Source organism: Anser brachyrhynchus (genome assembly GCF_964034855.1).
Source record: "Anser brachyrhynchus genome assembly, chromosome: 1".
Classification (NCBI taxonomy): Eukaryota; Metazoa; Chordata; class Aves; order Anseriformes; family Anatidae; genus Anser; species Anser brachyrhynchus.
The window spans coordinates 195982421-196010041 of record NC_137694.1 but is presented as its reverse complement, the minus strand read 5'-3'; the positions used below and the strand labels follow the sequence as shown (position 1 = coordinate 196010041).

The window sequence follows — 27621 nt, the reverse complement described above, 5'->3', positions numbered from 1 at the left end:
AAAAGAAAATTAGTAAAACAGAAACTAGTTTTATACCTGAAAATGAGTGTCCTATTCTTTGTGTCCTATTTTTCAAAAAGTCGTAGAAGATGTAGAGAGAATAGTGGCAAGGGGTGCCAGTATATAGTATGGAATATAGGATATAGGAGGACAAAAAAAATGTAATAGGTTTCTTCACCTTGGAAGAGATGTGACTGAAGGGTGATATTACAAGGCATACAAAACTATGGATGATACGGTACGGTAAATGATTTTTACCTCTTTTTTCTTATAGTGGTGCCAAGAAATGGTCAATATAAAAACAGTTTTAAAACAAACTGAATAAACTAATTTCTTAGAATGGGATGTAGAGCTTATTTGCATAGGATGCAGTGGACACTGAAAGTGTAAGATATGCCCCAAATAAACTGGATAAATACAATTAATTACCATAGGCAACTCTTCAACACAATGATCTTTACGAAATCTTCAGTTTAAAAACATTAAAGCCCTGACTGTCAGGAGCTGAGAGCTTTCAGCAAGGAAAGATCTTTCCAAAGTTCCTTCAAGTTTAAACAAACGACTGCTCAGCTCCTCATACTTGTCCCTAATAACTCACTCTCAGTTAATTTTGGACATAGGATGCTCTTCTAAATGGACATTAGGTCTAACTTAGTATGGCAGTTCTTAATTCTATCAACAGTTTTTCCAAACTGAAATAATCCTGATTCATTGTGATTAAAAGGATAATCAGACTTTTTAGCTTCTTGGAAGATAATCACAATAACCTCTCCTTTCATGGTCAAGGTCTCTTAGCATATCACTTTAATTTCTTAAGGTCGATAAGGTTGCAAAGAATTATGTTAGCATACAGTGTGGTGGAAAGGAATGGAAGCAGTGGATGAACACATTCCAAGCCAAATGCTTTGTACTACATGTGCCTCAGTATCAACATAACACTGTTAATGAGAAGCACTATTAAAAATAATTACCTGTTCTGTCTACCCTAGCATTTAGATGGATGAAAAATAAGTCAATAAGAACGAAAATGTGAGAAAACACTGTAAAGCAATTTCCTGAAAATGAGTTCTGCTACTGAAAGGAACCTATCTGGTTAACTACCTTGATCTGGTGCACTGCTAATCTATTCAGTGCTGCTGGTATCACTTCAAAAGGTGATGTTAGACCATGCCAAAGGGTGGGGTGTAAAAAAATCTAGATGGATGATTTGTTTTTTATTTACTTTTTATTGCCCAGAAGTGCTAAGCACTTCACAGAAGACATATCTTTGTCCCAGAGTTTACAGTCTAATGGATCTATTTGACAGATATGTGAGCTACAACATATCATAAGGCAAGAAAGGACTAAGAAAGGACAGGGTGCTGAGTGAATTGTTTTCTTCATCATTTTTTATTGCTGAAGCATTTGCACTGACCACATAGTGAAAGCTGCAATGAGAATTGCATTTGAAGCAAGACTAATCTAAATGACTGAATTTCCGGATTGAACTCTGCCCAGATGGTTGTGCCATGGGGAGCCTTTGTGGCATAGACATTGCCTACTCTGAAGGAGCTCATTCAGCAGCACTGGTACAACAGCCAGAGTGAAGATGCTGTCTGTTTTCACGCTGACACTGCCTCAGTGCACCTGGAACCTGGTAGGGAGGGATGGTGATAGATCTTTATTTCTGTGTCTCTTGCTAGTAAAATCACCCTTCTCTTCCACTCTCCGTATGCCTAATTGTCTCAACCTATCCTTGATAATTAGCACAACTTCTTTCCCCCTTTCTCAGTCAAGTCCTCTTCTCCCTCATGAAGTTACATGTCTCCAGAATCATATTGACATGCCTTTTTAACAGATTGTGTAGCTGGGATCTGTGTTTTAGATGAAAGAACATATAAATGCAAACTGAAGTTAATACTTCAGCATGTAAGTGTTTATCAGTACATATGTATTACAAGTTCTGCCCATACTGTAAAGTGTCTACATCTCCTTTGAATCCTGCTTTTCTTCTGGGATCCCCATAAGGTGAATGCCTCTGGTTTCTTCTCTGCAGTTTTATTCCTCCTAGCTAACGTGCAGCCTTCATTCCTTCTGTAGCACAAATCTTCTCATATTCTTCCTCTTCCTGCAGGGTATCTTCATAAATGTATTTAGTCCAAGCACATGTCTGTCTGATGAAAACAGCCAAAGGTTTCCAATCCTTGCCAGAGGGAAACTATATCATATTCATGCACCTTCTGCAGCAGGATTCACTCAGGTGCTGCAGCAGATAGTCAGACTCTCAGCTGATGCTCTAAAGTATGAGTCCTCTCTAGTGGTGGCCTCCAGGCAAGGCCAACATGAGCTGTTACGGGCCCCGAGGCAAAGCAAGCATTCACTACCAGCAATGAGCAGTCCCTCCCTAGATCCCCTATAGTCTATCCCCTCCTTAAACACTCCTTAAACATTCAGTTAAACATTTTTCAATTATTCCGTAATTTCTCTGATAATTCTGGACCCCTTATCATTGTCCAGCTCAGAGCTCTGGCCGTCTTTCCTTTTATCACCTACCACAACCTTCACAGTCTACAGCAGCTGGGAGAGAGGGGTGAGAGCTGAGAGAGAAGCAGCCCTGCAGCCCCCAAGGTGAGTGCAGCAGGAGGGCAGGAGGTGCTCCAGGCACGCAGCACAGGTTCCCCTGCGGCCCGTGGAGAGGCCCCTGGTGGAGCAGGCTGTCCCCCTGCAGCCCACGGGTCCCACACGGAGCAGATCTCCACGCTGCAGCCCGTGGAGGAGCCCCTGGTTGAGCAGGTGGATGTGGCCTGGAGGAAGCAGCAACCCGTGGAGAGGAGCCCACAGGGGGAAAGTGTTTTTTGTTTGTTTGTTTGGTTTTTTGTTGTCCTTTCTCTCCATCCTAATTCATTTTTAATTGGCAATAAATTAGTTTTCCCCAGGTCAAGTCTGTTTTGCTTTTGACAGTATGTGTAAGTGATCTCCCTGTCTTTGTCTTGACCCATGAGCTTTTAATCTCATTTTCTCTCCCTGTCCTGTTGGGGACAGGGAGTGAGAGAGCAGCTGGATAGGCATCTGAAAGTCAGACAAGGTTAACCCCCCACAGCAGCAGTCAAAAACCCTACCTCCCCATTCTTCCCTTCCTGCCTTAACCTTGATTATATCCCCATTGCTTGTCCTGTCCCAGTTTTTCTGTAACATAACACTGTGATCTATTCACTTCTCCAAACTTTGTTGAAATGAGATTTTTCCCTTTTGACACTGCAACTTGTCTCTTCTTTTTCCCTTGTGTCCCTTAAACTAAACAGCTAGAGTGGTCTCTCTCCCTTTCTTTTCTCTGTTATCTAGACCTAAAAAAATTACCCTGAGATGTGTAAACAGGGAAGTACCAAGTACAGGATGGGAATATCTCCAGAACACCACCAGCAGAGTGATACTGCTAACTGGAGTACTGGTTTCATCTCTGATACCCAACATTAGAAACCAAAACTAGACAAATGTTGGCTTTAACAAATGAGAGTAGGTAACAACTGGAACAACTGACCCAGGAAAGTGATGGATTTCCTGTCTCTTGAAGCCTTTAAATCAAGACTGGATGTTTCACTAAAATATATGTTTCAACTCCGATAGAAATTACAGACTTGATATAGGAACTGCTGGGTTAGACTCTTGGTCAGCTCAAGTTAGACCAATGTATGAAATGGTCCCCTGCAGATTCTTGAATTAAATTTAAGTTAACATGTTACCATTATATTTGAAAAAGACTAAAAGCATAGCATTCTCCTTAGTTTAGTTGATAGGCAGTAACTTGCTGTGCCAATATAATGGACATATGTCTAAAACCTGATCTTTTTTACATATGTTTGGCATGAGTTCATATGACCATGTGTCAAATTAACTAAATGCTTTATGCGTTTCCATGTTTACTTGCTTCTACCGGTGGTGAAGAATCATCCAGCCATTATGGAATGGAAATACTATTGCATTTCATTACTTTTTACTTTGATTTCCAAAGTCAAGAAGTGAAATTCTAAAGGACGGAAGAAAGGAATTACCGAATTTTGGGGAGAATTTAGGGAGACAAAGAATCTCTTGGCAGAGAGGAGGAAGAAAAAGAGAAGCAAGAGCAAAAGCAGAGGTCACGAAAAGCCATCAGTAAGTAATGTGAAGCACAGGTCTGCAGATTCAGAGGAAGAATAGGAATACGTGGAGGGAAAGTAAAGGAAAAGAGAAGACTTGCTGAAAAATAAAGGAGTGAGTATCCTAAAATGCAGGTGAAGTCTGTTTGCCATTGATCTGCAAAGGAATCTCTCAGAGAAATGTATTTACAGGAACTCCACACTCCACCAACCACACGCAGAGTTGCGCACACTTGCACTTGCCCATGCAAACAGCTTTATGTCTGTTGTTTTCAGTGCTCTTTGCTTGCTCTTCAGAGTACATGGTTAATGCTGAGGAACTCAGTATCATTCTTCAGAAATCACTGTCACCCTCTGCAGTAATTAAAGGGGATGTCTTTCACCCCCAAAATGGGACAGCCTGAAGATGCAGGATATAGTGTTATGGTAAGAAAGCAAGCCTGGCTGAAAATAGGCAAAATTCTGGTGTTGGAGCAAATGTGTTTGAATACAGAACAACAAAGTTCACCTTAAAAATCAATATTCTTCCATATTGCCAATTAACATTTTAAAATTAATTTATTGAAGCACCAGTCATCCCCCAGGACTGACAGAAATCTCTCTGCAAAGCCACAGGTAAAACTAGAAGCTCTTGTCTCTGACATAAAGCTATTTTTGGATGATTTCATTACCTACCATTTATTATATGTATCTTTTAATTATTAACTGCAATATCCCCAGACCTCTGGCAGCCGCTTTTGCGGGACTTCCAAGGCTCAGAAAGAAAAAAACCCGAAGCCACGAAAAATTAAGTGTCTAGACACGAAAAGCTCCATTATTTTTCCCACCTAAAATACATACATAAAATAAATAAATAAATAAATAAAAGGATAAATAAATAAATAAGAGAGGAGGCGGCATAGGAGTGGGGAAGTTTCCCTTTCATTCTGTCTCCCTCCTTTTGCCACGAGTGCCCACAAGCGCTGAGCGCTTCCCCCCCCCACCGGGCTCCATCCTCTGCCGCAAACCCCGGCGGCGAGGAGGGTCCCGCTGCTCCGCAGAGCCCCCCCTCGCTCCGCAGCTGCTCAGCACACGCGGATACGCCCTGAACCCTTCATTAATAATAATTAGCCCTTAATTACAGCGGCCTCAGCCGCGTCCCCAGCACAGCCCGGGGCAGTCACCTTGTCCTCTCGCCCCGCGGTACAAACTTCCGCGCCGCTGCGCGCCCGCGGATGGGCGAGGGACAAAAAGAGGATTTTTTTGGGGTGTAGGGGGGATGGATGGGTTAAAACCCGAAAAGTCTCCGGCCGCCGGCGCTGCAATGCACGCAAGGAGCCAGGGGCGGCTCCGCGGGGCGGCGCGGAAGATGCTCGGCGGTGCGGGCAGGCTGCGGGAGGGGGGGTAAAATAAAAAAAAAAAAAAAAAGGGGGGGGGGACACGAGGAGGGGAGGGATGGAAAGGGAAGGGGGGGGCACACGGCGCATGTCCGCCCGCACCGCGCCGCGCCGCGCCGCCACTAGACGCTCCCCCCCGCCGCCAAACTCCCCACCATCTTCTGCATGTGCAAGCATCGCAGCCGGACACAAACCGCTCCCCGACGATGGAGACTGCGGGAAAAAGCCGGTGCGGCGGGATGGCTTGCTGAAACGGCGGGGAGAGAGGCTGAGAGCGAGCGGCGGAGGATAGCGAGCAAATACTAAGACAAAACAAACGAAAAAAAAATCCGAAAAAAAAAAAAAAAAGAAAAAAGAAAAAGAAAGGAGGAAAGCTCTCTTTTTCTCCCCCTTTCCTTTTTTTTTTTTATTTTAAATTCTTGGTTTTGTTTGTAGCCGCCTCGTCCTCAATGCCTCTCTGAGCAGCATCTAGCGAGCGAGCGGGAGAAGGCGAGAGAGAGAGAGGCAAAAGAGAAGATGAGGATAATTTGCAGACAGCTTGTCTTGTTGTTTTCTGGCTTTTGGGGACTAGCAATGGGAGCTTTTCCTAGCAGTGTGCAAATAGGTAAGCGCTGCATTGGGCTGTGTGCGTGTCCAGGGGTTCAAGCCTTTGCAAAGTGAGTTGGAAAGGCGGCTCTGAAGGCAGCTTGCAGATTTCTCCTCTGCCACCATCCCATTTCCCTGCCTTCACGGAAAGCCCGCGTGTATTTGTGTATGTGTGCTCGTGTGTGTGTGTGTGTGTGTGTGTACATGTCTGTGTGTGTGTTCCCCTGCTGTAGGGGGATGCTCATCTTCTGCGAAACTCATTCCTGCTCCTGGGTGTGTGGGGTCGGTAGGAGAGGAAGGGGCTTGGGGCAGATGCCCCTGGGCTGCCTCGGCCCCCGCCAGCACCCCTTCCTTTCGCCTGGCTCGCAGAGGGATGGCGAGTTACGTGCACTGGAGGTTGCAGTAGCTGGCAGGGGTGGGGGGTAAAAGGCAACCCTGCCCTTCTTTCCCTTTCCACAGTTGGAAAGTTTGGGATTTTGCAAGCCTCTCCGTGTAGTCCTGTGCCCCCTCCCCACCCTTTTCCTGTCGCCTCCTGCTTCCCTCCTTTCGGCCGTGTTTCAGATGGGACGCAGCTAGCTGAATTCTTTCCAGCCCAGCTCCATCACTGCATCATTTCTCATGGACTTGTAAAGATGCTGCTAATAAGGCTGAGCTGCTCCCTGCCTGCACATGGCTGCAGAGGAGCAAAGTTCATTATATTCCTGTTTAGCGCAGATTCTCCTGCACTGAGTTGGTATTTTATTTTAAACCAGAAAGCATCGTTCTCCTTAATTAGCCCGCCACTTAATGTAAGAGGCTGTTGAGTAGCTGATTTACCAGTGTGTTCGGTAGCAGGGAGATGGAGGCAAAACACTTTCAAAGGTCACTGTAATCATGGCAAATCTGGGTATTTATATATGAAAGGCTGGAAACTGAGAAGTCAGAAAAGAAGCATGAATGCATCAGGGAGGTTAAAATCGATTGAGGACAGTGATTTAAAGGCAGCGGTTGTGATTATGAATATGATTAGTTCCTTACCCATTAAAGTCTTAGGACTTGCCTTACTGTGCAGCTTTGGGAGAGACAGTTGCTTGCTGTTGCAAGATAGTAAGTAGCTTGCCAATTATTCAACCTGCTTCCTCTGCTTTTTGCTTTTTTTTTTCTTTTTTTTTTCTTTTTTGTAGGTGGTCTCTTCATCAGGAACACAGATCAGGAATATACTGCTTTTCGATTAGCAATTTTTCTTCATAACACCAGCCCCAATGCATCTGAAGCACCTTTTAATTTGGTTCCTCATGTAGACAACATTGAAACAGCTAACAGCTTCGCTGTAACAAATGCCTGTAAGTAAACGTGCCATTGATCTGACCACCTTACGGGTAAATTGCAGTGAAAATAACAGGAAACCACATCATTATCTTGCATGGGAAATACATCAGTAAGTCTGTCTTCAGTGTAGATTCCTGTAGCAGAAGAGGAAAAGGGGCAGCAGTCCTTGTTAGTTCTAAGTGGAGCAAAATCCCCTCTCCTGCTTTGTGCTGACTAACCTGATGTGACATTTACTTTAGTGTTATTACTGTAGTTTCTTGCTTTCTGGTTTCTATGGAGATGAATTTTGTTGTTGTAAAGAAAAATTATGAATGTCTCGATCTGTCCATAAACCCCACAGTTACTCTTGTTCGCTTTCGGGTGTGGTGTGCCTTGCATGTATTTCAAAATATATGATAATGTTTGTGCTCACAAATGCTTTTCTAATGCTTGGAAGGGAGACAGGGAAGCAGTGGTGTGCAGGATAATATATCTGAGTTGGTTGATGCTGCAGTTGATCTGGTGATGTCACTTGAGGCAGCCCTGCTCTTATATTCTAGGTTGTAAATGTCTCTTATGATCTCGTAATGCATACATCCTGTGGATATGTCTCTATGCATCCATACATTGGTGCCAAATCAAGTTAGTATCTGATCTACTTGATTTCACAGACCACCTCAACTGGAACAAATATTCTCTTCCTACTATATATTTTATACACACACGCGCGCGCACAGATGCACATACACCATGAAAGGAAAATAGAAAATGAAATGCCCTTACCAAATACAATAACATCATTTTCTCTGTTTTTTTTAAGCAGAATATAATTAGGTGAACTTCTACATTTAGATCACCTCGGGGTCTTTAGCAGTAGCTACAACACATGCTGGATACTGCTCAGTCTCGGAAAGTGGCAAAGCATCATTTCTATTTATCTTCATGTACATGAGGTTTATAAGAAGGTATTCTTTTTATTATGTAAGACAGTGGGATACAGTGTGGCAAAGCTGAAGACTGTAGTAGCATTGCTACTTGGATGTTCATATTTCAGGATTTGATTCTAAAGGTTTTGCTCTGTGGCCTTTAAGTTTTCGAATCCCTTCTCTTTGTTCAGGAGTGAGTTGCCTCTGGAAGTAGATGCCCTAAGCAACATTGCCTAGTGAGTTTAAAATAGAAACATTCTGGAGAAGGTCTTACTGTCCATTATGCCTTTTAAATATGTCCTATGTCTGTCTCCAGTTTCTCACAGCCATCTCTGTGTCACTTTTTAATGTGTAAACATACAATGTACTGTGCAGTTCTCATATATTATTTACTGAAAGATCGCTGAATTTATTTATATGAGACTTTGGTACTATAAGTTTCAGATGACCTTGCCACCTTATTTAACAGGAAAAGCTTCTGAGCTGTCAAAATGGCTCCATTCATTTTATGCAGGAGAGATTGATGTCTTATTAAGTCTGAATTCTATATTAAGCAACGTATTAGTTGTGTTTAGCGTGAAAATCAATATCAGATTCCATAAGGAGAAAGCATTTCAGGAGGTGCTTTGAAACTGGAAGGCATCAGATCTGTGCATGTGTAGCTCATTGAGAAAATACTACAATGCACGTCAACTTTTGCAGGCACTGATTATATAGTCCATGAAGACAAATGACACAGTAGCTTTTTTAAACTTTAATTTTTAGTGAAGGAGGAGGGAACTAAAATTTTTCTATATTGAAATCAGTAATTTTAGATAAAGTCAATTATCTGAGATTCTGCCTACACAGCCACTTCTACCAAATAATTTCAGAGGCTATTGTTACTTTTTGGATTAGGGGTATTGTTGAGAGTATTTCTGTTGGAATCTTAGTGAATTAATTCTGATTTGCATATATTTGAGATTATCTGAAGTTGAACCACTTCTTTGTGTAAGACTTTAATGCCTTAGATTCAAAAAAGGGTTTGTCCAAAACTTTCCCTCATTATGATCCACAGTAGATTCTTCTCTCTCATTTTGAACCACCTTAGGTTACGTTTAGCTTGCACAGTTTTAACTGGGGAAAACCTGTCCCTTGTACTTGCTATCATTTATAGAAATAGTGATTCATAACCTGGTACTTTTTTCTTTTTTTCTTTTTTTTTTCTTTTTTTTATTTTTTTAAACTGAACCTATTTTCAGTTCCAAGGAGTTTAATGACTCAGAGACAATGAATCTGTACAATATGGGGGGAGGTAGAGAAAGAGGAAAAGTAAATGTATATGTTTGTTGTGTATGCTAATATAATTCTGTACCTATCTGTATTAAATAGACATAATCCTACAGGCCTTCTTTAGGTCTGTAGTTCCCACTTAAACCAACATGTATTTTTAGCCCAAGCTTGTATTTATTTGACATTTTGCAGTATTGTGCTAATAATCTGACTTTTTTTAAAAAAAAACAAAAACATTTTAATACCATAGAATATCTTTTAAACAACAAATGTTCTCCTAATGAAATGTAGGCAAACTGACTGACAACTAAATGAACATATCACATGTCCCTTAAGCTAAATATGAGCGGAATCCTGCAAAAATCAATTGTCTGATGGCTGGAGGACACCGGCTTCCATGTGATTGAATTTGCTGGCTTGACAGAGGCTTCTAAAGCGCAGATGTGTGAGAGATTTTCTAACCTAATTAAAGAACCCCCACCATCAGATCTGAATTATGTGATTTCATGCCAATATGAAATGATAACTCTTTCTCAAACCCCTGTGAAACAGTGGCTTTGGATCTTGGTATTTGTATAGAAAAATTCCTCAGTGCACACAGGTCTCCAGATACACAGTACAAAAGCATTAGAGCTGCTGGACTGAACTGAATATGCATGTGAGCTCAAGCATGAAGATCTAAGACATGACCAGTTACCTCTAGTTCTGTTTCCATTTGCTGCAGAGGTTATTTGTGAAGATTCAGGGCCTGCTCTGAATGGGCATGTGTTAGGGACAGTAAACAGACGATTTCAAAGGATTACGAAGGGCGTATTGGTAGGTAACTCAGTGCAATCTTGGAAAAAAGTGGATTATTTTTTCTTTTCACTAGATAAAAACATAGAGACAAATGTTCATCCAGGAGTAGCTTTGGAGTTGGAGTGATTTTGTATATCCTATTAATATCTATCTCATAATGATTGTCATGCATGTTTTAGTTTTCTTCAAAAAGGCCCAGACATTATTATTTTTGTTCTTAAGTGTGAATGCATACGAAACAGGTTGTTTAAGCACACAGACTCTGTTGTAAGCCAGCAAAAGGGATCTGATCTGTATCAGTTTGGAGATAGTCTTTTTTCTTCTTTCGCCTTCCCACTTGCGTGTTTTATTTAAACTCTGTTCGTTTCTTTTGCACTGCATACATTATTCAGAGAATCTCTCTTACTGACAGAGAGAGCTGAAATTATTGCAAAACATGAATAGTACAAGATTCTTACTCATCAGAACACAATACACCAAAGCTGAAACATTCAACTATTGGCATACATTGGTTTGCACGTTACAAGCAGGAGATTTTGCTCATGATTGGAAATCCAGCTTCAGCTTGATTTCAGACGTAGGAATTATGCATTGATTTCTGGAGAGCATTGTACATATTTATTCTTCAACTGAACACAGAAAAATTATCTCCATTCCATGCACCTTCTACATTGCATTAGTGTATCTCAGCAAAGCAGTCAACATTAAACCTGCTTGCATACTTTTGAGAGGAAGCTGTACTATTTTACAGAGAACCATCCACCTTCCAACTCTTGTGTTTGTGAATTTTTCTGTTGAAGTTTCAGAAATCCTTAGTGTATAACCAGCCTTACAGTTCTGCAGGATTAGGCTAAATGGGTGAGAAAAGATATTGGTTTGAGTGTTTCATCAGTGTTTCCTATTAAAACTAAAACTTTTCCCTTTGAGTCAGTTCAACTTCATGTGTATTCTGAGATGAATATGTTCCTAATATGTGTAATTTGGGACAAACCAGACACTCCTCATGTTTCATCTTCCACACAATTCACTTCTTACCAAATTTTAATCCCAGTAGATACTATTGAACAATGGATTTAATGTTGTTAACATGTCACATGGATCAGAAAAAAAAAAAAAAGGCCTACTGGAATTACTGGAATTAAAAAAAAATGTGTCTTGGAATAACTTTACTTTTTTTTCCAGCAGTTTGTCTCTTTGACTTTTACACCCACTGTTCTAAGGCAGGGTTGATGATCTGACCTTAGTGGGCCTGATTCTGCATCACCAGAATGCAGTTTCTCTTTGAGCTTCACTAAGTTCAGAGTCACTCCCAAGGACAGGCAGGAGCCTCCCTCCTCATCCTGGCCTCTCCATGGATCCTCCTCTGGCCTTGTGATGCGTGGTAGTGAGGGCAGAGGTGGTGTCATTGGGAAGTTAATTTTTCTACTGTGCTATTCAGGAAGCTGAGGAAACAGACTCAGATATAGTACTGCTTTCATATCAGGACTATGTGTCATTTCACTTAAAGCATTTTCAGCTTTGATTTGCGAAGATTTTCATTAAATTTGATTGCTAATTCTGCTTTAATAATTACAACTCAGTTTAGTAATTGGAGTGTAACCTTAGCTTAATAATCCATGTCTTTTTAAACTGTGGTGTTCTTTATTTAGAAATTGAGGTGTCATAGAGATAAATGATATTTTCACAGAATCACAGAGTGGGTGAGGTGGGAAGGGACCTCTGGAGGTCTCATCCAACCCCTACTCAAGCAGGAACACCCAGAAAAGGCTGCTTAGGACCAAGTCCAGGCAGCTTTTGAAGATCTCTAAGGAAGAGACTCCATAACTTCTCTGAGCAACCTGTCCCGGTGCTCTGTCACCCACCCAGCACAGAAGTGCTGCCTGGTGCTCAGAGGGAGCTTCCTGTGTGTCTCTTGTCTTGACATTGGGCACCACTGAAAGGAGCCTGGCTCCATCCTCTTTGCACCCTTCCTTCAGTTATTTATAGCTTTTGATGAGATCGCCCCTGATCCTTTTCTTCTCCAGGCTGAGCAGTCCCAAAACTGCTCTTTTACTGCCAAGAGCAGTACAGTATTCCCAACGATGCAGTTTGGAGTATACTGAGAGTTACCATAAAAGCATACCATACGGTAAGATTTGAACTGCAAAAGCAAATAGTGTACCAGTTGCCGAGAGAAACATAACTGGATTATATCTTATGGTTCTCAGATAGGAGTGATTACAAAAACCAATTTGAATTGAGTGTTTCGCTTTCATATATGGAGTTTATCTCAAAGTAGACTCCAATTCTTGAAAACGATTTCTCTAAAAATTTCTATTATTAGAACTTGCTGATGGAATCAAAGAATACATGTGTACTTAGGTGCCATTTGCTATATATGGAGGATTTTGTATATGTGTACCTAGGAGAAGATCTGCATTTAGAGTTTCATAGCTCTAAATGTGATCCTTGTAGGATAGCTGTACAGCAAAGAGAAAATCAACCATCAATAGCTCCAATCCATCAGAGTCTGGATTTAAATTTCAAGGTCATTGTTGGGAAAATAAATGATGGGCCTTTGCTGAAATATAGTCAGATTTCTTCAGTGCATTTTTTCATGCATTCATGCATTTTTCTGGCATGAAATAAGGCTTTTTTTCCTAACATGTTACTGGACTGGCTAAAACTGTAAACTCGAAAGCTTTATTAGAGGCTACAAAAATAATTTCATCTTCTTTTCATGGGATTAATAATGAAGATTGTAGCACTTCATTCCTCCTGCAGAAGTCAACGCAGTGCAGTGCAGTGCTTCTTGTATAGGACAAAACACTTTAACAAATGAATTATATTGATTAACTTCAGCTTTATCATTGCAATCTAAGTTTGAATGCTAGTCAAAATAGCTCATGCATTTCATTTTTAGGTCTTGATTTTTTTGAGACTTGCTTGTTCCTGAGAGAGGAAGCCATCTGCTTTGATTTCTTAACCATTTTACATCCTACTATGAATTGTGCAAATTCAGGCTGGGAGCAGGTGAAGCTCTTTGGATTTAAACACATAGGGCCAAATAATCTTTTCTCAGGTCTTACTCCTTAGTACACGACTGGTTTAAACAGGATGAATTTTGTGCTATTGCCAACGTGAAGAATTCCATATGATTGGACCAGTGTAATTAAAAGGAAAAAATGGCCTCCTCTTTGGATTTCCATTCCTCTGTATAGTTGGCTTGAGGCAATGATATTGGACTAGCACTGCACAAAATCCTCTGGATTGGCCTGGGAAGGAGTTCCTGCAACTTACGTGGGGATAGTTATATCTAAGTTATGTGATGGGACACAAAGTCAAACTAGACAATTCATTCCTGTTTAGATCAAAAATTCTCTTTTTGAGTTCGGGAAATTAAATTTATTCAATTTGTTTTGAAAATTTGGTGCTTCTTTACTTTTAACCATTTTCTCAGAAGTTCCATTTTCTTCTTCTGTCTAGTGTGGGTTCTTACATAACTTTTATGTTTTGTTTTGTTTTTTAGTTCAAAGATCTCACTGGATTTTAACAATACTGATATGGATTAAATTGTGGTATTGGTTGAATACTCTTAAAAATGCTGTATTTGAAGTATATGTTCTCAGGCACCTAAGTTTAAAAAGAGAAGTCACCTTACATTTCGGCATTCAGAGCATGTTCCAGTAATTTCCAGAGTACTCAGCAGCAGCTGTCTTTCCAATGGGAACTGCTTATTGCTGAGCACTCTAGAAGATCTGTCCTTATCTGTGTGATAAAGTATGGGTCAGCCGCCTCATCTCAGTAGTGTCACTCCTTTGTGAGGATTTGGGTTCTTCCCTGTTCTTTTTCCCATAGTCCTGCCTGAAGCATCTGCCTGGTTTGTTCAGACAACTGCAGAAGTTTGTTATATTTCTGGTTCCTTATGGTAAGAAGGTGGAACAAGGGTGACACATACATGTCATCTTTGTATTGGCCATACAGTGCAAAGACCCGAGCTATCCTTCCTCTTCACAACATTCTTCAGAAGCTGATTATAGACAAGCTTTCTGTGGGACTCAAAGGGGAAGACCTGTACACACATTTACAAGCTGCTGCTCTTGCTGGGTGCTGGCCAGATATGCTAACATTAACGAAGTCCAGTTCAAATATTGGCCCTTGTCCTGCAGTTCTTTCCACAGGCAGAGCTGTCAGTGATTTAAATAGGGGCTTTACCTGTGCAGGGATTGTGGTTTGAAGGAAATAGGAATCAGCTTCTTTGCAAGATTAACAGGTTATCATTCTTTTCTCTCATTGTTCAATTCTTAAAACATATTAAATTGCTTAACTCATATGTTGTGGTTTTTTGTTTTTGTTTGTTTTTTAAATATTTATGTTTAGAAATTGGACCTCTGGTCTGTAATTGCCTACTTAAAAAGAATGACATTTGAGTGATTTTCTTGAGTTCCACAGGCCATTTCAGTGTTGTATTTATCTGTAAACATTACTCCTGAAAAATTCAGTCTTGTGCAGTACTTTTCTATATTCTGAAGTCATGGACGACATGAGTGTGACTGCAGGGTTTTTTCTGTAAATACAAATAGAGCACAAGAGAAACAAAAAGCACTTATACTTTTCACCTGCTCGTTTATTAGATTCTTTGTAAGGAAAGGCTTTAACACATTTTGAAGACATATTAAAATACATCAGCTTTTGACAGTTTATAGCAGTTCCTCAGTTTCTCACTTGCAGACTTTCTCTGGGGTAGATTCTGTGCCATTTCTGCATGCACATCTTCTGGTTGATTTTATAGTATATTTGCATAGTACTCTCTTAAGCCCATAAAATTTGAACTTCATTTTTATGTGCATGTCACCTGTTCCTACAATTCAGGATTTCCCAATGAATATCCATCAAATAGATATTTTAAAAAAGCTCACAGGTAGTGCAAGTTAATTGCTGAAAAGAATTGGGACCTCTACTCTTTCTTTGTCTCAGTTTTCAAATCTCCTAAACAGACATAGAATTTTAATTTCCACATTTTGCTGTAAAAGGCAATGCATGTGTTAAAATTATTATACAAAATAATTAGGAATTATGGTGCAAAATAGTCTGTTCTTATTAATTTATTTCACAGCCTAGTGTTACGCTTCATTTCATTTTGTTAAACATTTCATGTGGCCTTTTTTTCAGTGTCAGGGTCATCCCTGTTTCCTCAGTGGATGAAATGATTCGTGTAATACATATTCAAGGTAGAAGCAGGGGAAAGAAAGGAAATTCTTCTAGAACAAAGAGAGTACAAAATGTAAAGTATTACTGGTCCTCAAAAGATTCTTGTTCTGATTAAATATTCGTGATGTACAAAACCAATATTTCACACTACTAGTTAATGTGAGATAGGGGTCTGGATGGTGCTGTGTGCAGGTCTGGAAAATAGCATCGAGTATAAGCGAAAAGCACTTTGTCAAGCACAGATAAATTCATGTAAAATTCAGAAGTAAAAACCTATAATATTAAAAGCACATATGCATCAGTACACTTAGCACTTTTTTTAAAGTCCTTTAAGCTGATGGGGAGAAAGAAACAAAGATTTACAGAGCCAGCAGAGTCAATGTAGGGCCTTTTATTAGCGATGTCCTCCAGGTTTTCTTCCTCCAGGTTTGGTCATTTCTATCCATTTAAACTGAGAAGCGTGTTTAAGAAAGGACTTTTCAAAAACACTGCAGCTGGGAGGATAATTTCCTTCGAAAATCAATAGTCATGTGCTTTTGACCGACTCTGAAAATTTTCCTAATCTATCCCTTCTACTCTAGTAGAAACCCAAGCCAGATAGGAAGCTGGCTTTTGGGGCTGCTTACACACCCAAGTAGTGCTGCCTTTCTATCTAGCTCTTGTGGGGCGTCCAGTGGAGAGCTGGTCAGGGTGTTTTCTTTCTCAAGTCCTTTTTATCTGCTTGGTATCCTTGTTTAATGCTTCTGTTGGGAAGTAAAAGCAACAAGGTAAGACTTCAAGTGATACATTATTATGGAGAGGTGAAGAATGGGAGCTGCTGTGTGGAGGCACAAGCAAAAGTCCAAGGAAAAGAGTGTAAGAAGACATTGGTGTATTGGGAGGACATACAACTGCATCTGTTGCAGGATTACATATGCATCATGAAAGTGTGTGACTGACAGATCAGGAGTGGTGCCATATGGAAGTGATCCACATTACAAGTTCTTACAGATGATACAGTAAAGATATGAAAGCAGTCTGGGGGATGAACTGTTGTCTGGCATCAGTGCCTCAAAGAAGAAAAACAAGGTCATCAAAATAAATGTGAGAGCAGGTAGCATGTAATAATGTTCACGTTTTATTGTGTTTTAAGGCTAAATGGGACCATTTCGATCACCCAATCTGGCCAACAAGATGCTAGTCAGCCATCCTCAAGTAATTTCTTTATCAAACCCATAATTCTTTTCTGGCTGGGTACCCACCTTCTCCAAAGAAATCCAATTTTGAATTAAAGACTAGAAGAAGCAGGGTAAATTGTCATGCCATCAACACATCATTTATACATATTGCCCACTGTCTTTATCTTTGTGTGGAGTATAGAAGCTATACAGAGTAGGCAAGCAGGAGAAGAGAAAAAAAAAAAAAAAAGAAAAAAAAAAAGTTGCCTGCTGGGTTTGTTGTTGGTCTCTGTTTTAGAGAGAGACCTCAATCAGCACAGTTTGTACCCACTCGTCCCAGCTGCGCAGCCCCCACAGCCCCTGGAGGTTTCTTCTGGCTGGCTGGTGCTGCATCTTGCCTGAGGAGAAGGGCAATGTGGGGCACCCTTGGTAGCAAGACCCATGTCCCAGCAAGAAATTTAGGGAATTGCTGCAGCCATTTGCAAGTTCCCTTGAAAAAAAGGCTTCCACTAGACACAAAGGATGTGATTTTTATCCCTCTCCTAACAAACAGTACATTCCAACCCCACAGCAGAGAGGCTTGAAGCACAAGTAGGATAAAATTGGTACATAGGTTCAAAGACCATTAAGTATGTTTTTGCTAATAAATGCATGCTAATCCTCATCATTTGTATTCACAGGTTTGTCTACCAGCAAATACAACTTAATGGTCATGTATGTTCCACATTTTTCACTTTCTAGGAGCCACAGAGGATGTGAATATATTACAGCTTTCACCTGGAGGGTTCAGGCTGTTAGCTTAAGATACTAAGAGTTATGAATTTAGCTTTGGAAGTCCCTGGTTTCATCTGCTTTGTGTGTCAGAGGAGATGGCAGGCTGAACACAAACATGATGATGAATGAGATTTAATGTACAAGAATATTTGCAGAAAGCAAAAGCCCGAGTAAAGGAATACAAGAACTGTTCCCATAGCTGTCTTTGATGATCTGTTGCACTATTCTGAATAGCAAATACAGATAGAAAGAGGAAAAAAGGACAAATGTTTTGTTTCCTTTACCATAAGTCATTAAAACAGGGAGAAATGGTAACGTAAGACCTCAGCAATTAATTATGTTGTACTAATAGCTGTACTTGCAGCATCCTGTTTACTACCACTCCATCCATAAAATGGTTTGCTAAAGTGATTTATTATACAGTTATTACTAAAATCAGCTGGAAATATGGCAAGGTGTTTTTAAATCCCTAATGCAGAAAAGAAGGGGCACAGTTAATGCAAATGTGTGTAAGGCCGTACACCTGAAGTTTCTGTTCACCGTCAGTTTCTGCAGTGGGTGAAAGAGTTCAAGATGCAGCAGGGGCCATGTATTTACGAAGCAGCATTATTCCAGGGTGGGGGAAGAGGGTTCTGGTGCTTGTGACCTAGGGATTGAAACTGGTGTGGGCTGACAAGACTTTGAAACACTTTAAGCTGGACAGATGTTTGTGAAAAAGTAGTATGGGGAGGATGTAACAACTCGTCCAGCATGCCCAGTGGAGTACAACAGGAATTAACAGATATGGAAGAGCATAAGGCTAAGAGGACTGTTGAAAGAGAGATAATTGTGTGGGTTTGCATCCGCTGCCCTCTCTTCCTGCCCGCTGGTTCCTGCAAGGTGCCCCAGCATTTTGTGCTGAGAGGAGCAGTCTGCAAGAGGAGGCTCTGCCAGCAGATGTGGACACGGTGCTTCCCGAGCTGTGCACACCCAGAGCAGTGCCACTGCCCTGCAGGTGGCTGGTGTCCTGTGAGCTGGGCCACCCTCCTCCTTGCTGCCCCATGCCCGGGGACATGCCGCTGCAGATTCTGGCTCCAGCACGTTGTGTCAGCACCGGTGCCATATTGATTACAGAGAGCCATCAGCTTAACCACTGCAGGGAAAGCAAGGAAGGGACAGAGCATGAAGAGCTGGTGTCTGGGTTGCAAACAGGAAAGAAATTTCATCCTGATAAAACCTCAGAGAAATTGTGCCTGCTTCCATCTCTGTCCTGCTCGTCCCAGCCTGCCTCAGACTCCGTCATGGTCGATACTTTAACATTTTAAGGGAGTGAATGGAAGGAGGGAGTGGCAGAGTTGTACCGCAAAAGACAGTTTATACAGATGAATTGGATTGCTTTCCCCCATTCTTCTCTGGGTTTGTGACAGATGTTGAAGGACTCGTGTATTTTTATTTCCTGATGAAAGCCCCAGAAAGCCCATCATTCTTTCAGTTACTGTTTATGATGGGAATCTTTTGCACTTCAGTACAGCTGGCAGGCACTAGAGCTTCACACCTTAATCACATTTCCTTTGTCTGCCTTTCACATACTATGCTAAATGGGAGACTAGCAGAAAATCCTTTGAGCAATTACAATAATAGGATAATAATAATAATTGTGGTTCTTTGCACATATATAGACAAAAATGAGATCCAGCATAATATTACACCTTTGAAAAGGTGTGGATATCCCCTGTCAGCATCATCCCCTTGACAAACTTCTCTCCAGTGCCTCAGCTTCTTGCTCCCTTCGCTTTGGTGTGGCCAAGCAGGGCTGTACTGCCACCTTTCCCTTCACATCTGTGAGCTATTGATTGCACAAGTTATTGAGGGGATTGTGAATGAGAGGAATCAGCAGCAGGGGGACGGGCTTTCCTGTGTGTTCCTATAATGGACCGGAGAGCGGTAAAGGGTAAAGTGTCTCTTCAGTCCAGAGGGAGCATGCCTACATGAGGCATTTTCCTTTCTTGACTGCACAGCATGTAGATCTTGATAGCATTAGTGAGATTTAAATGTGTGCAACCAGAATTGCAGCACGCAAGTGAAGCTTTAAGCCTGTTGCTTTCTTAAACTGTGCATTAAGGTAATGCACTTACCTTCCTTTCCAGTCCTGTCTGTGAAAGTATTGTCTGCACACTGTTGGAGCTAAGTGAACAGCTTCCATCTACTGTAATAAAATCATTTGGGGCCTTTTCTTGGCCCCCAGAAAGTGTTCCATACTTAATTAAAATTGCGAAGTTCAATGTGAATCTTTCAAAAAGTTGTACCTATTGTTAGTGCTGTGATGATGATAAGTTCCTTAAGGATGTGTGTGACCATAATAAGCTAGTAGCATAGTTTTTTCCACTGAGACAAAAATAGCAAAGTAATTAAAAATCCTAGTTGATTTTTATTTATTTATTTATTTTTTTATTTATTTATTTTGGTGGTGCAGCTTGTAGCTTTCCATGTTTAGCTTAAGAATACAGAAAAACTACAGCTTTTAGTGGGAGCCTGTCCCTTTTTCTCATCTTTCTCAGGAGGTCCAAACAGAGATGGAAGCATCCAAAACCTGTCAGAAGAAAATAATATAGCAGGCTATCTCCTGCATCCATGCCAGGAGTGACTGAATAAGTTGCATTTGTCACCTGAGTTAACTGATGTAGCTACCTCAATGCTCGACATCAAGAAAACAAAGAATTTCTCAGACTTCCTAAAAGCCAGAATATGCCACACTTCTGTCTCTTTGTACAGCCAGTTGCAACCCAAAGTAGCCCAAAGTAGTAGTGTCTGCCAGGACAACCTGAATGTGGTTGTTCCCAGCTTTGCACTGCCACTCCCTGTGTGAAGTTGGCAGCCAGCTGTTCTACAAGAAGCCATATGTCAGAAGTTATCCTGTAATAATTCTGACCCTTTAGAATTTAGAATTTTAGGATAGTGTCTTAGGCTGAGCTACAGAGGTAGAAAGGAATAGGTTTCTTAGTAGTTTTCTTCCACATGTAAGCATAGATAATTTACAGAAGACTTGAACACTTTTAAAACTCTCTGCTTGGACTTCATGGAACATGCAAAGACAAGGAGGTTTTCTGAGACAACCAACACGACTTCAGCAAGTGCAAATCGTGCCTGACCAATCTGGTGGCCTTCTACAATGGAGTGACTACATCAGTTGACAAGGGAAGACCGACCGGTGTCATCTACCTGAACTTCTGTGAGGCCTTTGACGTGATCCCACACAACATCCTGATCTCTAAATTGGAGAGAGATGGATTTGAAGGGTGCACCGTTCAACAAATAAGGAATCGGCTGGATGGCTGCACCAAGAAAGTCACCGTCAATGGCTCTATGTCCAGCTGGAGGCCAGTGATGAGTGGTGTCCCTCAGGGGTCTTTCTTGGGATCAGTGCTATTTAATATCTTTGTAAATGGCATAGGTGGTGGGAGATCGAGTACAACCTCAGCAAGTTTGCAGATGACACCAAGCTGAGTGGTGCATAAGAGAAGGAAGGGATGCCACCCAAAGGGACCTGGACGAGCTTGAGAAGTGGGCCCACGTGAACCTAATGAGGTTCACCAAGTCCAAGTGCAAGGTGCTGCACCTGGGCCAGGGCAATCCCAGACATTGGTGGGAGGTGATTGTCCCCCTCTGCTCTGTCCTTGTGAGGCCCCACTTGGAGTGCTGCATCCAGGTCTGGGGCCCCCAGCACAAGAAAGATGTGGACTTGTTAGAATGGGTCCAGAGGAGGGTCACAAGGAATATCAGAGGGCTGGAGCGCCTCTCCTATGAAGAAAGGCTGAGAGAGCTGGGGCTGTCCAGCCTGGAGAAGAGAAAGCTCTGGGGTGCCTTCACTGCAGCCTTTCAGTTCTTAAGGGGGGCTCATAAAAACAATAGAGAGCAACTTTTTACATGGACAGATAATGATCGGACAAAGGGGAACGCTTTTGAACTAAAAGAGAGGAGATTTAGATTCCTCCCTAATATCTTTTAGATATTAGGAAGAAGTTCTTTACTCAAGAGAATGGTGAAGCACTGGAAAATTTGCCTGGAGAAGCTGTGGGTGTCCCATCCCTGGAAGTGTTCAAGGACAGGTTGAGCAACCTGGTCTAGTGTGAGGTGTCCCTGCCCATGGCAGGAGCGGGTGGAACTAGGTTGTCTTTAAGGTTCCTTCCAACCCAAACCATTCTGTGATTCTATGATTATATGATTTACACTGGAAATTGTAAACATTTAGGAGACACTTTCCGGGAAGAGGCTTAAAGAGGCTTATGCATCACACACCCTGGCATGGAAAATCTGATAGCACATTGGAAACATGGATGGGATTTAATTTGCTTGGACAGAGTTATTGTTCATTTCTGCTTGAAACTGTTGCCCAAAAGTCTGGGTAAATGTGTATGTGTATTGCTAACAGAGAGCTGTTTCTCTCTGCATGCCTTTTTATACTTCATTCAGCTAATTCAGTGATCCAAATACTAAATCTAGCACTCAGACAGTTTTTGGATTTATGGCAGTCCCTGAAGGACTTTGACTTACAGTTATTCATATAGGTAGTTTTTAAAATTTATGACAGAAATAATAACTCTGTGATGGTATTTTTCCTTTTGCTTATTTAGAGAACCGTGTGTGAGAACAAAAAAAAAAAAAAAGAAGCAACTGGAAATTCCTGGGGCAGAGCTCTAACTTAGGGCTTTGCTTCCTCTCAGAGTGCATGGAAGCCAAAGAAATTTCAGAGACTTCAGAAAATTTCCAGAATTTTCAGATATAAAACTGAAGTTAAATTTCACCCAGAGCAGCTAGTAGTATACGCAGCTGTATTTTAGAGGCTCTACTTAACTCTTTCCTCTTAATTATTGTTTTCTGCTGTTCAGTGTAGAAGCATTTCCTGAGTTACCCCTGCCCCGTCCTGCATCCTTGCAGGATGAGGGTGATTTTGAGCAGTTTGTTCTGCCTTATCTGCTGTACATCCCAGGAGGTCAGAGCGGGTCTCTTGGGGCAGAGGCAGCAGTCCTGAAAAAAGAGGATGGGGAGCTGGAGGCAAGTGGAGCCATGTCTTAGTGAAACACTGCCGTTGTGTTGCAAGAATGAACTTCCCAACAGCACTGTTCAATCATAATTGATACCAGGGATTAATTTTATATATATATATATATATGTATATATATATTCACACCTCCCATTGGTGTTTTCCATGCTTCTGTGAATACTTGGTGGAAGTGTAATGTTTTTCTGGTACCCAGGGATCCGGATGAGGACATGGACCAGAAGAGGGCAAGGAGATACTATATTTCCTGGGCAGGAATGGGAAGTGAAAACTGGGTTTATTCTGTACTCTTCCATACAGAGAACAGAAATAAGAGCCTTTCCTCAGACTGAGTTCATGTTTTAACCGAAACTACATGAAAGTTAAGTGTTTTTATCCTAAGGACTAAGAAAACTTTAGGCATAAACCTATGATATCAAAAGGCTTTCTCATAAGGGGAAAGGGTACTGTATACAATCGCTGTTGTTTTAATTTGTGACTAAGGTAATCTTTATTCAAATAGAGAAGCTGTGACACGAAGGAAAGAGCTTCCTGGGGGAGCAGAAAAAGTCGTTAAATTATTCTCCTTCTAATATGCATGCCTTTGTAAGAAGAGAGCTAGGCGATATAATTGTGTGTTAACAGGATGAATGGTCTGCAGGTATACTTGGGATGGTGTCTTTGCTGTGGTTTGGTTTGGCTTGGTTTAGTTTTGTTTTGTTTTATTTTATTTTATTTTACTTTATTTTACTTTTTTATTTTATTTTATTTTATTTTACTTTATTTTACTTTTTTATTTTATTTTATTTTATTTTATTTTATTTTATTTTATTTTATTTTATTTTATTTTATTTTATTTTATTTTATTTTATTTTATTTTATTTTATTTTATTTTATTTTCTCCTTACGTTCAAAACCAAGAACCAAGAAGCTCCTGTATATATCTTTTTTAAAAAGACAGAAATAAAAAATGAATGAATGTGGGCAAAGCTGCCAGGGGCTTGGGGCCAGGAAGAAGTAGTGCCTGGTGCCTCCCACTCTCTTGCGGGCATCCTTGCAGGGGAAGAAGCTGGGCAACAATGCTGTGGACATCAGCTGTTCCCAAACAGAGGTGGTAGCCTGCAGACACTGGTTATCAACCTCAGTCTTGCTGCAGCGAGCACTGTCATTAATAGCACAGTAACCACCAAGGTGAATAATCAGTGACTCCAAAAATAGGTGATTTCAGAGGGAAACTCTCAGGTGTTTTAATAGGCCAAATAGCTAGTGCTTCTTTGAATGCCTTGAAATTATGTGTGTGGTTTTTTTCTTTTCTTTTCTTTTCTTTTCTTTTCTTTTCTTTTCTTTTCTTTTCTTTTCTTTTCTTTTCTTTTCTTTTCTTTTCTTTTCTTTTCTTTTCTTTTCTTTTCTTTTCTTTTCTTTTCTTTTCTTTTCTTTTCTTTTCTTTTCTTTTCTTTTCTTTTCTTTTCTTTTCTTTTCTTTTCTTTTCTTTTCTTTTCTTTCTTTTTTCTTTTTTCTCTTCTCTTCTCTTCTCTTCTCTTCTCTTCTCTTCTCTTCTCTTCTCTTCTCTTCTCTTCTCTTCTCTTCTCTTCTCTTCTCTTCTCTTCTCTTCTCTTCTCTTCTCTTCTCTTCTCACTCTTTAGGGTTAATACATTGTGATCATGTCTTTAAGAGCATGTCTGCTAAGCATATCTAGCAAGACTTCTTGAAATGCTGCCAGAAGACCTGGAGAGCTGCATACCTTGCTTTTAACACAGAGCAACAGCTTTGCATCACACATTGTGCCACTGCTTAGCGAGGAATGTAAATACCAGGGTGTAATTATCAAGTATATTTATAATTCATTAATAGGAGGCAGACAAATAGACTAGGCTAGCTTTGCAGTAAAAAAAAAAAAAAAAAAAAAAAAAAAGCTGGCACGCAGATAATACATACTGGAGCAGAATGTGTGGAATTTTTCTTTCCTCCATTTTGCTTTGCTGCAGCTATTTGTGTGAACTCTCAAAGTTGTTCCAGGAAGAAGGGACACAAATAGGACAAATGTACATCCATCACCAGTGTGATGTGAATTCTGAAAGTGAGCTTTAAATGCAAGGTGAACTGCTGAACACAAAACATCGAGGAGCAGCCCTAATATCTTGGTATATTCTATGGTAAATATTTCTCATTATTTAACAGCCCCCATTCAAACTTTGCATATATTGAATAAAATATTTTTAAAAATATTTTTAAAGTGCGTCCTTTCCAGTTGTTCTTGAATATATAATAAGTTTAATTGACTTCTTTATAAATACTCCAGGCAGTGTTTATCAATTTGGGTGATACAGATGATATGTCATTGATTTAATGACATAAAGCCATATTTAGATTGTGAACTTTGCAGTTAGTCTTCCTCTTATAAACATGTAATCACCTACTCTAACAATTATTTTTCAGGGTAAATTAAAAGCAGCATGTGACAAAGGTCATGTATACACCACATATCACATACTCAACTGTAACTTGAGTCTAGATAGCAGAATGCACTGTTGCCTAACCGTCAGGCTGTCTTTAGAGGAGTAATCAGCTATAAGAAAATGATGAGTACCTAATTTTATATCATTAGAGATAATTATTATAACTGGGAATGCTTTTAAACTCAAGGTGAATAAATGGCACCTGTGCAATACATATGTCCACATTTTGCAATAGTAATTTAAATGAAAGATGTAGTGGGAGATAGAAAACGGGAATTCTCAGTTTGTACGTAACATCCTGTTGTCTTATGCAGGTGTCTTAGGACACTTGCAATGAAATATCATTTAATACAATGTGCTAATTGTGCACAGGCTTCTTGGTTGATATGTGTTATGGTGCTCCTCAGCGTGGTGGTCTTTGACCATCTGGATCAGGGCTTTGCCAAGAGGCTGCCTGATGCCTCCAGCCACTGTGTCAATGCCTGGCATTGCAGGGGTCTCGGAGAGCTCAAGAAGCCTCCCAGGTCCACTGGGTTACTCACTTTTTGTTTGGCAGGGAACATAATCTGTGTGTGGAAAGGGGTCTTTTTTAAGTGAAAAAGACATATTTTAAAAAGTCCAAAAACTCACAGGAGGCTGTTTCACACTGGAAGCTGGACACTCCATTGCCTGATATGAAAAAAAAAAACATGCTTATAAAATTATGTTCAGAAACATTGTTTATTTTTTGCTTCAGAGCTGATATTTTTCCCAAATAGGGAAGAAGAAGAAAAAAAAAATAAAAACAGAGCTTGTGTCCTCCACTGTGTGTGGCTAACACAGGGACAGAGGAAAGAGATTGCTTATTCTTGCCACCGGGCAAAGCTCAGCAGCTGGAGGCCACGAGGAGAGCTCCCCATTGTCACTGCCATAGGAAACGGCAGCAATCTGGGCTATTTTCTACTGACCAGGCATTTGGGACCTGACTTTCAGCAGTGGTGTGCTGAAGACACCTGCTGTGGCAGCAGCAGGAAAGCTAATGGGAGATGTGGTTGCTCACTTCACTGAGAAGGGCTCCATTTGTCTCACGATTGTGTCAGCGTCTGTAAAGGCAGTTTATTCTGTCTGGAGAAAAAAGCCAGAAAGGTTTCTGCTAGAGCCCCTACGTGGGCTCTGCCAATTATGGAATCAATAATTATGTGAAGTGACTTTAACCATCAACTTCTGTTTCAATATCAATTTGTCAAATGAAAAGAATCAGCTAAAGCCACTGCCTTTTATAGTTTCTAAGACAGCTGGAAACTTCAGAAAGATTCAGTGCCCCGCTATACATGCTGTATGTTCAAAAGCATCTCCTAGGTGCATAAGTGTGGCAGAGTGAAAGTATTAAATCTGCGTTCGGTTACCAACAGTTTGGTCAAAGACAGAAATTTCATTTTCTCTCTATGTTCTCGCCAGCAACAATCTGTTATTTTAATAACTGTTAATACACAAAAAATTGAAGAAAAGGAAATCAATGGTGTAGACTGCTCAGTGGCAAGAATTATTTCATGGCACGTTTATATTCTCTGCTTCCAGTTGTTTAAGGGGGCACTTTTGTACTTCAGAAATGAATTATTCAGTATCAGTGAAGTGTAAGTGTAAGTAAGTGTACTGGACAGTCAAGCTGCAAGTGAAAATAAGTATTACTTTATGATCCATCCAATGTGCATTTCGTGATTCTGCTTTTAAAATAAGGTATGGACAATATTGTTCTTTGAGGTCCATCTCAGGGAATGTTTCAATGTTTGTTTGGTTGTTTGTTTTGTTTTGTTTTGTTTTTCACAAAAAACAGTAACTCAAATTCATTGCAGTTATGTGTATCTGTAGAGTTAAGCATACTTTTAAATGCTTAGCTGAACAAGACATTCAAAGCATTTCAGTGTTCTTTGGGAAGAAGCAGAAATATTTTACAAATGGGGAAAGAAAAGTGAAGTATTTGCTTGAGGCCAAGGAATGAGTTACCAGCAGGATTAGAAAGAACTAAATTCTCTGATGAGCTTCTTGACAGGGAGAGCACAACTTCAGAGCCATTTACATATCTAGATATCATTTACATATATCTCGATATCATTTACATGTATCTAGATATAGGTGTAAGAAACTCATGATTATTTTTTTTATGGTTGTCTTTATTCTCCAAAAGTGCTCTGTCAGAAAAATATGAGTTGTTTTTTTTTTTTTTAAAGAGCAAATAAAGTATTACAGGACAATGCATAAAAATAGCATAAAAATAAACAGCAATTTATGCATATTTTCTTGTTTGTGTCTTATAGTGTTGTCATGAGTAAGTTTATAGCCTTAGCAATATGTTTCATTTTCCCTGGTACTATTAAAGCCACCGTTTAATTTTAGTGTGTGATGTACAATTGCTTGTTGGTTTATCATCAACTTTAAGATGATATTTCCTGCAGCATACAGTACACTTTTTCCCAGCAAAAAATAATTCCCTGATTGTAAAGGACAAGAACAGATGCTGAGCTATTGTTCTATTATTCTACTTTTAATTTTAGTTTTAATAATTTATTAAATGTGTAGTGTAAACATCTCACACATTACTCTTTGCCTGAAAAGACTTTCTAAAAGAAAAAAAAAAAAAAAAAAAAAAAACCTCTGTTAACCTTCCCATTCATTTCCATGGGTGCTCCACTGT

At 40.3% G+C, this 27621-nt stretch overlaps 1 protein-coding gene across 9 annotated transcripts in view; it reads left to right on the top strand.

Annotated features, from left to right (window-relative positions):
• The first annotated feature begins 5544 nt into the window (after positions 1-5544).
• The window catches only part of GRIA4 (glutamate ionotropic receptor AMPA type subunit 4), a 224400-nt gene continuing 202323 nt past the window's right edge, over positions 5545-27621 (top strand). For 7 of the 9 annotated variants that reach the window (XM_080580695.1, XM_080580698.1, XM_080580696.1 and 4 more), the window contains exons 1-2: positions 5545-6092; positions 7237-7395. In XM_080580695.1, the coding sequence (XP_080436821.1) occupies positions 6005-6092; positions 7237-7395 (247 nt within the window). In that variant the 5' untranslated portion in view covers positions 5545-6004. The remainder of the gene's footprint in view (positions 6093-7236; positions 7396-27621) is intronic. The other 2 variants (XR_013946757.1, XM_080580702.1) reach the window with 2 other exon arrangements.